This window comes from Saccostrea echinata, unplaced genomic scaffold (assembly GCF_033153115.1).
Source record: "Saccostrea echinata isolate AGI-Se365-2 ecotype Australia unplaced genomic scaffold, CSIRO_AGI_Sech_v1 ptg000001l, whole genome shotgun sequence".
NCBI classification, from domain to species: domain Eukaryota; kingdom Metazoa; phylum Mollusca; class Bivalvia; order Ostreida; family Ostreidae; genus Saccostrea; species Saccostrea echinata.
In genome coordinates this window covers 24,791,401-24,807,671 of record NW_026889750.1, presented here as the reverse complement: position 1 = coordinate 24,807,671, position 16,271 = coordinate 24,791,401, and the positions used below count along the sequence as shown (strand labels likewise).

Below are 16,271 nucleotides of genomic sequence, written 5' to 3'. Positions count from 1 at the left end.
CATCACATACCTATTCATATTGTTAATTTTCATTCTTGCCATATTGTCTTGCACGGACCTTTGAATAAATGAAAATTAAATGTATAACCCTTCCGCCCCGATGATGCTTGCATTTGTTGAAAAAAAGAATGTTAACCCATTGTGAGTTGAAAATTTAAATGAATTATTTAAACCAATGTATGTAGTTTGATTACGGTCAAAAGTTAATTTTTGACTTCTCCGTAGCTTCAGGGCACGTTTCAACCAAAGGTATGGCAAGGATTCTTTGACAAAGGCATTTGGACATTTACGATGGAAATTTGAAATGACCTTCGTCTAAGTAATGGCATATCATATGTAATAATATATTCGTTCGACATCTGACTTAGTAATCATACTGATGTCAAGAGATCTTATACAACAGCAAAAATAAGCCATATTCTCAAAAAAACTCCACGATGGAGGTAATATATTTAAAGTCCAAAGTCAAACATATTATTATTATTTTGAAAATAATATAGAGACTTGCAGATGGTGTCATTGTTTTGGATACAATTTTGAAAAAAAGGAAAAGGAAGTGTGTTCATTTGTGCCGGAAATGTGAAATAAACAATCTTACCATCTTCCGTCAAGACATTATTAAGAACAAAAGGCAGTTCTTTGATGAGAAGATAATTTATTCCCAAATATATTTCAAATGCTACATTGACATAATATCGGAGTATATATACGTTAGTAGCTAACTACATAAAAGTTTGAGGCAGTATGTGTAAAACTTTCGAGATGAGATGGGTGTAGAGGAAACTCAATAATTTCAAATTTACCACCACATTCCTGTGTTGCAATCTAAAAAAAAAGAATAATGTTCATTACTTAATATCACGAAGATCCAAATTGTGTGAACTTTACAAAATTGGTCGGGCCTATGCTGTTGAATATAAACAGAATTTTTTGATATTAGCAACACTGTATCTTGACAGAAATATTTTACAAGAAATCAAATCTGAGTTTGAGATATCTTTCTTGATTATCAGAAATAATCGACCTTTGTGTTTGATATGGATATTGGCATAAGCATCGCTACATATACAAATCAGTGATGTTTAATTTTATAATTCATAGAAAAAAAAAAAATAGATTACACAATATAACAAGAGGCCCACAACGCTCACCTGAGTAACTTTGGCCCTGCTGTTCTTCACCAGATTTCCCCCTTGTAATATGTATTGTGGCCCCACCCTATCATCGAGGGTCATGATTTGAACAATTTAAATTTTACACTACCCCAGGATACTTCCTTGTAAGTTTCAGCTTTTCTGACCCAGTGGTATTTCAATGTAAAACTTTGATTCCCAATTGTGGCCCCACCCTACCCCTGCTGGTCAAGATTTAAACAATTTAGAATCTACACTACCTTAGGATGCTTCCATGAAAGCTTAAGCTTTTCTGGCCCAGTGGTTCTTGAGAAGAAGATTTTTAAATATTTTTCTTATATATTTCAATGTAAAACTTTGATTCCCCATTGTGGCCCCACCCTAGCCCCGAGGGTCATGATTTGAACAATTTAGAATTTGCACTACCCCAGAATGCTTCCATGTAAGTTTCAGCTATTCTGGCTGAGTGGTTGTTCTTCAGAAGATTTTTAAAGATTTTTCCTATATATTTCAATGTAAAACTTTGATTCCCAATTGTGGCCCCACCCTACCCCTGCTGGTCAAGATTTAAACAATTTAGAATCTACACTACCTTAGGATGCTTCCATGAAAGTTTCAGCTTTTCTGGCCCAGTGGTTCTTGAGAAGAAGATTTTTAAAGATTTTTCCTATATATTTCAATGTAAAAATTTGATTCTCCATTGTGGCCCCATCCAGCCCCGGGGGTCATGATTTGAACAATTTAGAATCTACACTACCCCAAAATGCTTCCGTGTAAGTTTCAGCTTTTCTGGCTCAGTGGTTCTGGAGAAGAAGATTTTTTAATGACCCAACCCTATTTTTGTCTTTTCTTGATTATCTCCCCTTGTAAGGGAGCTTCCCTTCATCCAAGGATGTTTTGTACCAACTTTCGTCAAAATTGGCCTTTTGGTTCTTGAGAAGAAGTTTAAAATGTGAAAAGTTTACAGACAGACGGACGGACGGACGACGGACAACAGGTGATCAGAAAAGCTCACTTGAGCTTTCAGCTCAGGTGAGCTAAAAATGAATCCTAACAAAAATACAAAAGAAAGGTTAAAGGCATTATGATCCAAATCAACTGTATGCTAAACAATTTATATTTGAAGAACTACACGAGTTTCACTTTTTGAAAAGGAAAGTAGCCATTTTACACGAAAATATTTCCCAAACTTACTAAGTAATACTAACGCCAATTCATATATACAAACACACAGAAACATAGTATATAGCAAATAAATAATAAAATATTTATTCTTCCCCTCCAAAATCTCAAGAAAGTAAGAAAAATAATGAGGAAAAAACGTAAATGCATCTGTTTTTGCACAACATACTCTGAGAGAGGTGCTCGTACAACCCAAGAAAACACCTGCAAGTCCGTCGACAGGGTAGGTACTAAATATGAACGTTGCAACCGGTTGATATGGCTTCAGAGTTTCACATGCATCAACTACCTGTAAAAAGAAATTTAAGAAATCTATCTTCAACAAAAAGAAGTATTGAATAATGCAAACATTTCAGAAGACGCATAATTAAAATTTTCTATTTATTTTCTAAAACTTGCATTACATTGTATACTAAAATTGCATTTTTAGTCATTGTTCTATTTCACTTTTCGATATAAAAGTTATGTGTATGGAGGAATTTATTTTTTTGCACAACAGGACTTTCGCACTTTCTCGAGTTTCCGATCTATATATAATTATTATGTCTTTCATAAAAAAAACCCCATCATACTTCAAATATATGTTGTTTCTGCACAGGTGATGTGTCATGTATTGATTCAATTATATCTTAAAGGTCAAGACCATTGACATTGGACTGAGAATGTTCGGCGAGAGAATTCATCGGTACTGTTATTTTGATTCGAGGTTATTTCCAAAAGACCAAGCTTATTATAGATTGAGTTATACTCTTGTTTTTCCCAAGATGCGCATCTTAAGTCCTTAATGAAAACCACAGCATGTAAAAAGTACTTTTTCCATAGAAGATGTTTTTTATAGTTCACATTTCTGGAGAGACAATGGAGTAGGGTTTTCAATTTTACACAGTTCTTTTGTCGTGATGCATGATTCATATGCAGCTGTAGATTTCTACACCTACCAAATACTTTGCAAGAAAAAGATATTCTAGCTGCAACAACTTCCTTGTGAAATTACAACTGAATCTTTCCCCTGGTTGTCAAATTGCTTAACACAGAGACTCAAATGTACGCTGTATCAAAAATGTACTTTGTGTCAAAGTTGCAACACATCATTAGTTGTGCAACACAAAAAAATCTTAAAAGTGTGGTTTAGAGACAGACGCATAAAAGTTTTTAAAAAAACTGATCATGAAGATGAAGAAAAGGAATCATGGACATGTATATTAATACGGTTAGGTAAATCATGGTATATCAAAAGGAAACATTTTACCTTTGTGTCCGGTTTCCAATATATTGAAGCGGCAATGTTATCACACAAATCACTGAGAATTAGATTTGAGGTGGATATGTTACCGGAACAATCAACATTGAACTGTGGGTAGAGTTGTTGAAATTTGGCAAGTTCTGTGACTGCGAATTTTAGAGCATTCGGCAGAGTTACCTGTAACAATATACTCGTAAATATCTAGTTAAACAGACGTTGTTAATCGAAAGTTAATTCTTGAAAAATGGTAAAAATTGAAAAAGGAATTTGCTGATGGGCAATTTTCCCTTAGTAATTTCACCTTCAATTTACTTGCCAGATGTTGAAGAAATCGTTGTCGGTGTCGAATGTGATAAAGTTGTTTCTGTTGTTTCTGCTGATGCTGTCGATACAGGTGGTCTAGCTGTTGTAGTTAATACTTTGGTAGTCAGTGATGGACTCGTTGTTGTCGTGGATGTTTTAGAAGTAGTAGTTGTTGTTTCAGTTGTCTTGGTGGTAGAAAAGTGTATACTAGAAACTAACAGGCACATATTTTTATAAAGAATTCGTGTCAAGAAAAACATATATGTCGATATTTTTGGAAATAATTTTGTAAAATTTATTTATCAGTAAATATTTAAAAGACAAAAAATCACAAATTCGACAAAAATTCAACCTGACAAGTAAAAAAAAATATCAAGATTACTCTACCAGCATGGCAAGAACATGGATCGCCTTGTCTGTGAACAGCATCTGGTATTTCAAAGATAAGAATAAATCAGTGCTTAATAAAATATTTCAGTGACAATACCCACACTAAAAGCTGTTTTAAGTGTCTTGGAAGAAATTTAAGAACTTTTCAATGTTAGCAAAGGTTCATTTTACATTTAAAGAATGATTTGGAAATATTTGAGGAATATCACATGTCTACCTTCTGTTTTAAATTACGGAACAATAATTACGCAATAACAGTGTTCCAGCTAGGATTTGAAAATGGAGGGGTGCAAGAGAAGGGCACTTTTTTTGCGACTTACCGTTGTCGCGAGCTTTTGTTACATAGTCGTATCTCATTACTTCACCCTCATAATAATAAACCCCTACAAATATTATTTATTTATTTTACCTTGTTTCTGAACTCCTTCAAATATTATTAATTTATTTAACCTTATTGATTTGAAAGATACATAAACACATATTAATTTATAGCTAGTATGTAAAGATGTAAAAAAGAATTTTAAAGATCATCTTAGAATAAATGTTACTTTTCTATCTCTTTTTAAAATCATCTTCTATTCTTGATTCCTATTTTCAATAATTATAATAGCACCATAATTCATATAAACTAACTGGTGTCTCATTATTGCAGTACATACATGTAGGTCTATACATGTACTATAGCTAAATGAGTATGTATGCATGTTTCTGGCAAATGTATTAAATAGATTCAGTATTTGTAGGTTATATTGCTTGGTTTTTTTTTTTTCAAATTGATCACGTTGGTGGCAGATAATTAATTAACTGAATTAATTTTAAACTTAATTCTGCAATGAAATGGAACACAGTTACATATTATCTGTAAATCTTTAAAAATTCCTTTCAGAGTGTCAAGAATCCTAATTAAGGAGAAAATAATTGAAAAATTTTATACTTGTTCCTGTGCTATTTGGATATTAAATTCCTTCATTTTTCAGAAAAAAAGGTCAACAATTTATAATTAGCATTAAAGGTCAAAGTTAATGCTACTTTCACTTTCGTGATTTATTTTTAGAACGCTATAAGACAAGACTATTGTTTTATATTAAAACAGATGGCTTGGACATAATCAAAGTATTTCAGTTTTTAACCCCTATTCAGACTGTCAAGTGATCAAAGTAATTACCTAATCACCTGTAATTGAAAAAGGGCACCTGTATAGTACATAGGTACCATAATGTGAGTTTCATTACGTAATCGCCCATGGCAGGAGGTGTGAACTGCTGATTGTCTTTAGGTAATCTACTTTAGAACACACTAATTATTCTAATGAGGGAAAAGGACAGTCAGAATGTTATAGGACACTAATAGGGGACACAGGGGTGGCTGTGGGGGCAGAGGGGCGCACTGATTTGAGGGTGGGGCGCAGCGCCCCTCCATTTCACCCTAGCTGGAACACTGCAATAACTATTAAGAGATAATACTGTTCAGAATACTAGTTATGCAGGAATATATGCAAACTTATTGAGTAGTTAATTTTTATATGTTAAAAAAGGGATTTGAAATCTGATTCTAAATATGATTTTTAAAATGATTGATTATTGTTTAACGCCGAGTCGGCAATATTTCAGATTTTGATTTAATGAGAACTTAAGTAAACTAAAGCATCAAATTTTTGCTTCAAACCCGAAATGATAGCATTTCTCACGAAGATGTTGCAAACTTCTCGTTTATTCATAATGAAATGACTTTAACTATATGTAAGAAATACGCTCTCATCCATCCAAGTAGCAACTAGTTGACAAAACATGCGAATGTATGGGTTTTAAACATTCGTTTCACGTACAAAATAAGATCAATAGCAGCACATGTATTTGTTCTTAAATAAGAAGAATATGTATCGACAATTCACAAACACTCTAATTGGACTGACTTTGTACAACTATGTATAACTAATCATATCTAAAATACTCCTCCCATTCTACCTCTTTCTGGTGATAGACGAAAAATAAAACATCATATACTTTTTTTTCATTTACACTTAAGTTTGTATTTCAACCAACAAACATAGTAAATTACCATTCAAATGTCGTATCAAGTTCTCTGCACAGTTGTGACCATTACGGTTGTGTTCTACAATCTGAGTAAGTTCCTGCCAAACTGAAAGAAAAATTTTGAAAGTACGGGATGAGTCGGAGCACCCTTAAAGTTTTTTTTAAAATTACGAGTCAAAACCTTTGACTCTTTAATGGTGTACTGACTTCACCTTAAGGACTTGTTTGAGCCAAACATGCGACTACTCTAAATTAGAAAACGAGACATCATGCATGTACGTTACAAAATAAATCTCTGCTTTTATACTTGTAAAAAACGATTACTTCATATTGGCTTCAATTCATGATAACAATTCTAAATTTGTCCTAAAAAAATATCTTCAAAGTTTATAAGAATTGGTCAATATTAAGGAACCTCTATACACTTAGTTAATGCACAATTTTTGGGGGATTTAAGAAAATTAATTGGATTTAATTCATTTAAGTTAAATCGGTTTATCAAAGCTAAATAGCGTTAATGACATTTTCAGGGGTTTATCGGGTTTTTAGTTACCCCTAGTTCATGAGCGGGCATTAGTGTGAAATATGACGTCACGGCCTCCCTGCATACTTTTGGCATTCAACACGTGGAAATTCACCCACCCAACCCTCCCATCAAAATTTTGTTACCTTTAAATTTTTTTAGGTTTCTCAAAGTACTTGTATTATAGGCTGTAAATGTTGAAGAAATTTATTTTCTAAGTGTATTTGGCTTCGTTTTTGTGTATTTTTCAGGTTAAAATCCTACCATGAGAGCCAACCCCTCTGTCACGGCTGCTGATCCCTAGAGTAAGCGGATATTCAGCTTACCAGTAGTGCTCACTTGGACTTTTCAATTAATTTTTTTCAGAAAGTATTAAAGAACATGATCATTATTTTAATTTCCGGGTGTCCATCTGTTCCCAGGGTTCACCTTGGAACTGTTTCCGTTTTTTGTACTTGCAGTTTTGAGTGCAGCCGTGGCCATAACCCCCAATAAACCATAATGTTATAAAAACTTGAAATATGTTTCAGTTTATCTTAAGTTAAATTTGATATGGCACACTAGTGAGCAAATTTTGTATTTGATAAATTGTACAAAGTTGGTAATATTTAGTTAATCTATTTAATTATCAACATAGGGTATCTGCCATTCTGCCCCGGGAAAAAAATTGAAAGGCAAGCAAAGTAATGATGAACACAATCACTGTTGCTTAATTAAATGGGGAAAAGACATGCAAATAAAGTGTTCAGTTACTTCGTCTTGATCAAATACAATGCCACGAATACTTGAATTGATTAGAAACTGTTGTATACACCTTAGATTTCAGTTTATTCATTTTTAAATCAAAGGCAAATCATAGTATAGTGTAGTGTATAGAGGGTCCATTAGAATACGTTAGATAAGTATACAACATTTAACGAATTTAAATTAGAAATGTTCATTGGCAACTTGATGCAGAATCTTTAAAAGTGAGAATTGGTTGTATAATTTTTCTCAAGTTAGTCACAACGACAAGAATTTTTCTTCGGCAAACATTTTCGCAGTGTTGTTCTTATCAATTCTTTCGATCTTGTCAATCGGTTCTTTCGTCCCCTGAGATGATAAATCATTGTGCTAAATATTTAACGCAAACTATGCCAAAACATCACAGTGTACAATTCCAATGATAATCATGTACACAGAGTTGATAACATTAATTTCCATAACATTTACCAGCTGTATGCGAATGGCAAGATTGCGGCGTTGGTTGAGCAATATTCATATGGTTGAGGAAATGTGATATAGCACCTAAAATGAAACACAATGTATAAAGATAACACTCCTCAGAAGATAAAAATCATTTACATGTATACCCTTCAAGAACAATGCTCAACTTTGCAATTACTGTGTATTATAAATCTCAATTTATTATTGACGTTAAAGTCCTAGTAAACGAGTAATTGTGTTACATCTTTAAGGTCAAAGTATTATTTTGTTGCTAGAATTTATATTGACATTATATTTGAAATAATACATATTTTATGTGAGGGGATAAATATAAAGACATGATATTGCCTGCCATTTACTCTTATTTCTTGTGTAGATGTAGTAGTACTTGAATTAAAATTCAATAGATTTAGATGATGCTTACCATTATGTTTGCAATTATTCGCAAACAATATAATCAAACAAGTGAATAATGCCTATATTATCATTTAAATGTAACAAATAAATGACGATGATGTCACTGAGAATACTCAATGGATTATCAAATCAGGTACTGAGAATGATACATACTTCTATACGGGATACTATGGGAATGCCTTGCACAGTCTCAAGCTGTTCTATCTGAAATCAAAGATTTTCCAAAAATAATTTTTAAAATAATAATTTGTAAAAGACCTAGAAAAAATTTTTTTTCAACCCTGATTTCGCTCTCTCTCTCTCTCTCTCTCTCTCATTGAGCCTTGTCACAAGAGGTTTTGCTGCTATTTTTTCATTTTTTTGCCTTTAAAGTAAAAAATCAAATTAAACACATCTTAAAAGAAAGTAGGTATTATAATTTGTTATAGGTATATTTGGACATACTATTGGTAAATATGTTTGAAAAATTAGGTCTCTGTAAATAAATTTCAACAGTACATTCATATTTTCTGATCATTTCACTGATCCTTTGATTGATTAAAACTTTCATCGTTTGAGACATGGACTGAAACATTTATTAATTGATTGAACCATTACTTATTAATATTTTATTTATATATTATGAAAAGTAATATAGAATTAATAGGTTAATATAGTTGAATTATGATTTTTCAAATTTATTTCAAAAGTTCTTTGGCCTGAGTCTTGTGGCAATGTAATTAGTTAATTGTTGTTAGACCCCCGAGGGCAGGGCGACAAGCATGAGCTAACAAATTTATACCATTCAAGTAATGTTATTTACAAGAATGTTACCCTTCTTACCCATTACATGTAACCTTGACTTTGTCCAAAGATTGCTTCACACACTCTGACCGCAAGCAACCGTCACGCATAGTAATATCTCCACATAAAAATGTTAAGGTAATGATTGTTTAGTCCTAAAACCATTGACCTTGACCTTGAAAAATTACCTATCTACTTATAAGTAGGGTAAGGACATACTCTAGAGATACAAATAACCTTTTTCTCAGGTTTAGGCTTCTTATGATTGTTTCAAAATCGTAGCTACATGTACAATAATTTATTACTTTTATATATGCAAACTTGTCTACAATGACCTCAGTACAAGGTCAAGAAAAACCCTCGTCACAAGCTAGTTTTGTATCAAGAATCAGCTTCTACAGAGTTTCTTGGTAAAAAATTTATGTGCAGACAAGCATTTAACCTCTTTTATTTCTGTCAAATAAATAATATAAAACGAAATCTAAAAAAGTCAGGATCTTTATAAAAAAAACATAATTGAGACAAATAATTCTTTAAATAACAGATCCATAAGTTCAAATGGTTAATAGTATATCAATTGTATTATGTTTTAAAAAATTAAATCGTTTCAGAGATAATCTTCGGACAGAGAGACAAGAGACCCATGGGCCACATCGCTCACCTGAGCAAATTGGCTAGGCAAAAGCACAAATCAGTTCAGTATTATGATTTCTGGGGGGCTTGAATTTTAAACTACCTGATGATGCTTCCATGTCATTATAACAAATGGCTTTATTGTACTTGAGGAGATTTTTTAAAAAAAATTTCCCATATATTCCTTTGTAAAAATTTGATCCCCCATTGTGGCTCCTCCCTATCCCAGTGGTCATCATTTGAACAAACTTGAATCTACACTACCTGAGGATGCTTCCATATCAATATGACTAAACATAGCTTTTCTGTTCTTGAGAAGAAATATTTTTTCTATATGTTCTAATGTAAAACTTTTGATCCCCCATTGTGGCCCCACCCTACCCCCTGGGGTCATGATTTGAACAAACCTGAATCTACACTACCTGAGGATGCTTCCATATAAATAAGTCTCATCATGGCTTTGCTGTTCTTGAGAAGAAGATTATTAAAGGTTTTTTCTTATATATTTCTATGTAAAACTTTGATCCTCCATTGTGGTCCTGCCCTACCCCCGAGGGTCATGATTTGAACAAACTTGAATCTACACTACCTGAGGATGCTTCCATATAAATATGACTTATCATGGCTTTGCTGTTCTTGAGAAGAAGATTTTTAAAGATTTTTCCTATATATTTCTATGTAAAAGTTTGATCCTCCATTGTGGCCCCGCCCTACCCCCGGGGGTCATGATTTGAACAAACCTGAATCTACACTACCTGAGGATGCTTCCATATAAATACAACTCATCATGGCTTTGCTGTTCTTGAGAAGATATTTAAAGATTTTTCCTATATATTTCTATGTAAAAGTATGATCCTCCATTGTGGCCCCGCCCTACCCCCGGGGTCATGATTTGAACAAACTTGAATCTACACTACCTGAGGATGCTTCCTATATAAGTATGACTCATCATGGCTTTGCTGTTCTTGAGAAGAAGATTTTTAAAGATTTTTCCTATATATTTCTATGTAAAAGTTTGATCCTCCATTGTGGCCCCGCCCTACCCCCGGGGGTCATGATTTGAACAAACTTGAATCTACACTACCTGAGGATGCTTCCATATCAATATGACTCATCATGGCTTTGCTGTTCTTGAGAAGAAGATTTTTAAAGATTTTTCCTATATATTTCTATGTAAAAGTTTGATCCTCCATTGTGGCCCCGCCCTACCCCCGGGGTCATGATTTGAACAAACTTGAATCTACACTACCTGAGGATGCTTCCTATATAAGTATGACTCATCATGGCTTTGCTGTTCTTGAGAAGAAGATTTTTAAAGATTTTTCCTATATATTTCTATGTAAAAGTTTGATTCTCCATTGTGGCCCCGCCCTACCCCCGGGGGTCATGATTTGAACAAATTTGAATCTACACTACCTGAGGATGCTTCCACATGTGTTTCATCTTTCCTGGCCCTGTGGTTCTTGAGGAAAAGATTTTTAAAAGATGCTATTAATTTTTCACTAATTCTTATTATCTCCCCTTGAAAGAGGGCGTGCCCCTTCGTTTGAACAAACTTGAGTCCCCTTCACCCAAGAATACTTTATGGCAAGTTTTGTTGAAATTGGCCCAGTGGTTCTTGAGAAGAAGTCGAAAATGTTAAAAGTTTACAGACAGACGGACAGACAGACAGACGGACGCCGGACAAAAAGTGATCAGAAAAGCTCACTTGAGCCTTCGGCTCAGGTGAGCTAAAAAACATTTATACCCTCTTTGAACGTAACTACAGTAAAAGACGGACAGACAGAAAGCCCTGGTAAATCCAGTACACTCCGCAAACCTCCATAGCCGGCGGTATAAAAATGGAGTGTACATAACAAAACACTTTATAATCTAATTTCCCAGTGTACCCTCATTCCCCTTTAAATACATGTAGGGAAAGGAACAGTTTTGTTTTATATGTATAGTAAGCAATATTATAGAATCCTATTATTTGCAACTTTACGTGATAAATTGATTATTCACAGAAATGATTATCTAAGATATTACTTACCTCTGTAAGTATATTTAAATGTCAACATATTTGTTATTTTCTGATTAAATCAGAAAATGATACATCGTCAAAATCGCTACACAATTTGCATATTGAGCATACCTTGGCCTCCACTGTAATGTAGATCAAAACTCTTGGTACACAAACAGTGATCATCTGTACCATTAGGGAAGAGTGCTGCAGTAAACGACAGTGATATAAGGACTATCTACATTGACATACATGTACATTATGTATATTTGGTACATGGTATATTCAAACCATAAAAAGTTATCCATGTCCATGGAATCTAGTATTGCCATTAGGTTCATTTTTCTTTAAGTTAATTGCAAATATAAATAGACAAAGCAGGAGAAAAAAAAACACTCGTATTATTTAAGTACGCATCCACTAATACATGATGTGTATATACTAACATATCATTTTTGCAGGTTTTATAGTATGATAAAACGGCAAAATGAATTGAAGGTAAAATAAATACGAAGTATGTAACTGTAAAGTTAAACTGAAAAGAACACAATTTTACAAGAATAAAAAGTGAGGTTATACAAATGTGTAACCAATCATGAAAGACCTCAAAACTATACTACATCAACTATTAAAAAGAAAAAAAAAGATTTTTCATACCTGCCATCTGGTCTATAACAGCATCTCTCCTCATACCATTTGGATACCCACTTTCATGGTAAAGGAAGGACCATACTAGAAGACGCTCGAAAAAATATATTACTTTATAACATGCTTTAAAATTTTAACACTAATTACTAATTACACATATATACTAAAAAAATTAAATTCCAGCTATAAGTTTAACTTTAAAGATGCATAGTGATGCAAAAACAGGAAAATTTATTTATAAATTTTTTTTAAGCATGGTCTATGAATTTTTTTTCCCATTATTGAAAGTATTAAATTTAAAAATATTGGTTCACTCCTTCCTTTTTATTCAATTGTACAGAAAACATGAACAAGTTACAAAAGTCTCAAGTCCCAAGAAGTGGACTGTCGGTAGACCAAGGATTCCGCAGAAATTACGGTTTGACTTCCTAAATATTTTTGAATATGGGAGTTTTAAATTTTCCTATATTCATTATATCAATAGATTATATAAAGCTTATATAAATACTTATTTAAAAGTACAAGAAAAATCCTGATCGGACATAAACGATTGATCTGAATGGGGGCAAAGCCCTTGCGTTTGCAGAAAAAAGGCCCCCTTTCTTCTCCTGCCCAAGCCCAGGAAATGTGAAAAAATCTTCCAAAATAATTTCTTGTGCACATTTGTGTATCCAAACTTCACACATTATATTACTAACTGTCAATTATCCAGTTATCACTTATTTATTATCTTACAGGTTTAATAGATGCTTCGAAAGAGCCGTCTTATACACACAATAAGTACTTCGCTGGACCAGGATTGACACCTATGACGCCAGAGCAATGGCGCGTAACAATGCCGATCAAACAGTGTATATTGAGAAATTCAAACTTTGAATCGCTGAAACATCAAAAATATTAATTTTCTAGCAAAGAATTTTAAATGGATAATTTTAATAGGATGTAAACTTTGTCATATCAAAAATTTTTCAGGCATGATAAAAATCCTTTAATCTGAATTTAAGCTATAAATAAAATCACATGACCATTTTTATAGACGATAACAATCGATGCAGTAGATTACCGGTAACCTTTCCTTTTCTCGACACTTATATTTCGCTTTTTTTCGGTCCTTCGGATCAGACCGTATAAATCGAGGTCCCGTGTCGCAGTAGGTGCTGGTACGAAAAAGATACATTACTGCTCGTTGGCCCTGAGTGCCGAGTATAGGTCTAAATTTAAAGCCTTCCACTGACAAGTACTTGGTGGCGTCTCCATAAAAATTCTCAAAAGGGACGTTAATTAAACAACAAACAAAGAAACAATATATTTCGCTTTGTTTGCTTGTTTCACAAGGCAGTTGAGTTTGTCAAAACTTATACTAATATTTTGATAAATCTTTCGCTTTATGATACAAATATGATATAAGAAATATGATTTTGACTCATTATCATTATTAACTGTCCTCTCAGGAACCTACAATTAAGAGTAACGTTACAATATAACCCAGTTTGCATTTCAGTTTCCTTCCACGAATTTGGGTTTTGAATGTGTATATAGTAATAGTTTACAAAACATTTTTATTTACATGTGTTTATCATCGTCAAACCACTATTTGTTAGTTTTCTGAATATAAATTGTCTAAAAGAAAAAGTGTGTTCTTTTCAGTTCAAGACTTCTTTAAACATTTCCAGTATCCTGTTTTTAATTTTATCCGGTTTATTTTCTTATTTCTTTTTTGCTCTCTCTCTCTCTCTCTCTCTCTCTCTCTAGCTGGCAAACGTTATGCAAACAAGATAAATCATTACATTTTACCAATTATAGCAGGAAAAAACATACCTGTGTGTTCACTGAGACATTCTCCTTTCTTAAAAAGCTCATATTCTGGAATAATAATGAAAAATATGTTAGTGACGACTCAAGACAACTGAATGGTGATTACTGTGTGAAATATGCTACATTTTTCTGAACAATCTGATCCAAATTTATTTATTTTCATAAAAAGTGCATTTCATCTTTTCATATATCTAGCCTTCCTCGATAATTGATGTATGAAATATGTTATATTTTACAATCATATCGATATGATTATTTTTTTTCTCTCGATGAAAAGAGCACTTTGCTACATTCCTTTCTTGTTTCATTTTTCCATTGATGAAATATGAAGATAACGAACATTAATCAAGCTCAAAACTTTAAGTCAACTGAAACAATACATATTGGGAGCAGAGCCAACACGGACCTCGAAAAACATCAGAGGTGGGATCAGGTACCATGGAGGAGTAATCATCCCCTTTCGACCTGTCACAGCCGCCGTGTGCTCCTTGTAATGATATATCATGGAATATGCGAAACGTTGATTTTAAACGAGTCTGTTGATATTCTTGTTTCATCAACTTATTTTTCAATAGTTTGCCCCGTTTTAGAAATTGTTCGTGCGTAGAGCATGCTCTTGCCTATCAAATCAACTGGGAGACATAAACTCGATATGTATGGAAAGCCAACGGGTTCAAAATTCCAACTCTGTAATTCTTCATATGTACACAATTTACGTTTCACAAGTTAACTGACAAATCGCAAGTCTACGAATTACACGTAAGCATTGAAATAACTTGCATTTACATTTTACACTTGTCAAGTTATGTTCGATAGTTACAATTAACAAATTGTGATAGAATAACTGACAAATTGTGAAATTATGATTTACAATTTACATATTAAGGTTAATATGTTTACATTCTATGAATTACGGAGTTGGAATTTTGAACCCATTGGCTTTCTATACATATGCAGGTGATAATGGTATATTGCTACATATACGGGAAGCTGACGTCATTAACGTCTTTTTTTTCTAGTAAAATACCCAAATATGGTCGCCGGCGTGGCGCAGTGGTAGAGCGTCCGCTCTAGAGTCGCGGAGTAAGGAGTTGATCTGTGGGACGTGGAGACAGGTCTTTCGGATGAGACCGTATAAACCGAAGTCCCGTGTCGCAGTAGGTGCTGGCACGAAAAAGATCCTTCACTGCTCAATGGCCCTGAGTGCCGAGTATAGATCAAAATTTGCAGCTCTCCACCGGCAAGTGGTGACGTCTCCATATGAGTGAAAAATTCTCGATAGGGACGTTAAACAATAAACAAAAACACAAAACCCAAATATGAAACAGATGTGTCAGGCTCTGTAGTATCTTTTATTTCGAGTTCAAAGGGACATATTGAATCAACGTATGAAATGAAAATAAATATTGATAATTGATAAAACGTCGTTGATATATGATCTAAATGTTGAATTAAAGGCAACAGCAAGAGACTTCTTATTTCATGTAGAAATTTTTTAATGAATTCTGTTTCATATGAATAAAAAAAATAGGTCTGCTAAAAACGGCGCGCAATTTGTACCCAGGGAAATTCCAACATATTGTTAGAAGACTTGATCTCCAAAAAAATTGATCTACATTAGCTTGGAATGTAATCATTTCACAATAACAAAATCAAAACAAAAAAATAATAGAAAAAAAAATAAACAGTTTTATCCAGAGATTTACAATACGGAAACGATTTTTTTGATTGCCTAAAAATCATCATTTCATAACATACATTCTTAGTGTATTTGCCTCATTACAAAGAGAATGAGCAAATTTTGTCTTACGGAGACGGGTGGATGCGGGAGTAAGGGGATTTAAACTGATGAGAAAAGTACAATGCTATTTATGAGCTTAGATACAGAAATAATACTCACTTTCACTTTGTGATAGGTGGTGGTGGGAAGATTGTGTAACTCTAGGAGGGGAAGTACCTT

General features: G+C 33.3%; 1 protein-coding gene and 1 long non-coding RNA gene across 2 annotated transcripts in view; both read right to left on the bottom strand.

Annotated features, from left to right (window-relative positions):
* Nucleotides 1–711: 711 nt before the first annotated feature.
* Nucleotides 712–16,271, bottom strand: part of LOC133196109 (integumentary mucin C.1-like) — a 62,404-nt gene continuing 46,844 nt past the window's right edge. The window contains exons 3-4 of the mRNA XM_061332049.1: nucleotides 2,485–2,604; nucleotides 712–825 (exon numbers count right to left, since the gene is read on the bottom strand). Of these exons, the coding sequence (XP_061188033.1) occupies nucleotides 712–825; nucleotides 2,485–2,604 (234 nt within the window). The remainder of the gene's footprint in view (nucleotides 826–2,484; nucleotides 2,605–16,271) is intronic.
* LOC133187680 (uncharacterized) lies at nucleotides 6,282–16,271 on the bottom strand. The gene is made up of 7 exons (XR_009721225.1): nucleotides 16,212–16,271; nucleotides 14,315–14,359; nucleotides 12,506–12,580; nucleotides 11,981–12,055; nucleotides 8,584–8,634; nucleotides 8,020–8,094; nucleotides 6,282–6,390 (listed from the first exon to the last, which is right to left on the bottom strand). It is a non-coding gene; the product is annotated as an uncharacterized LOC133187680 (long non-coding RNA).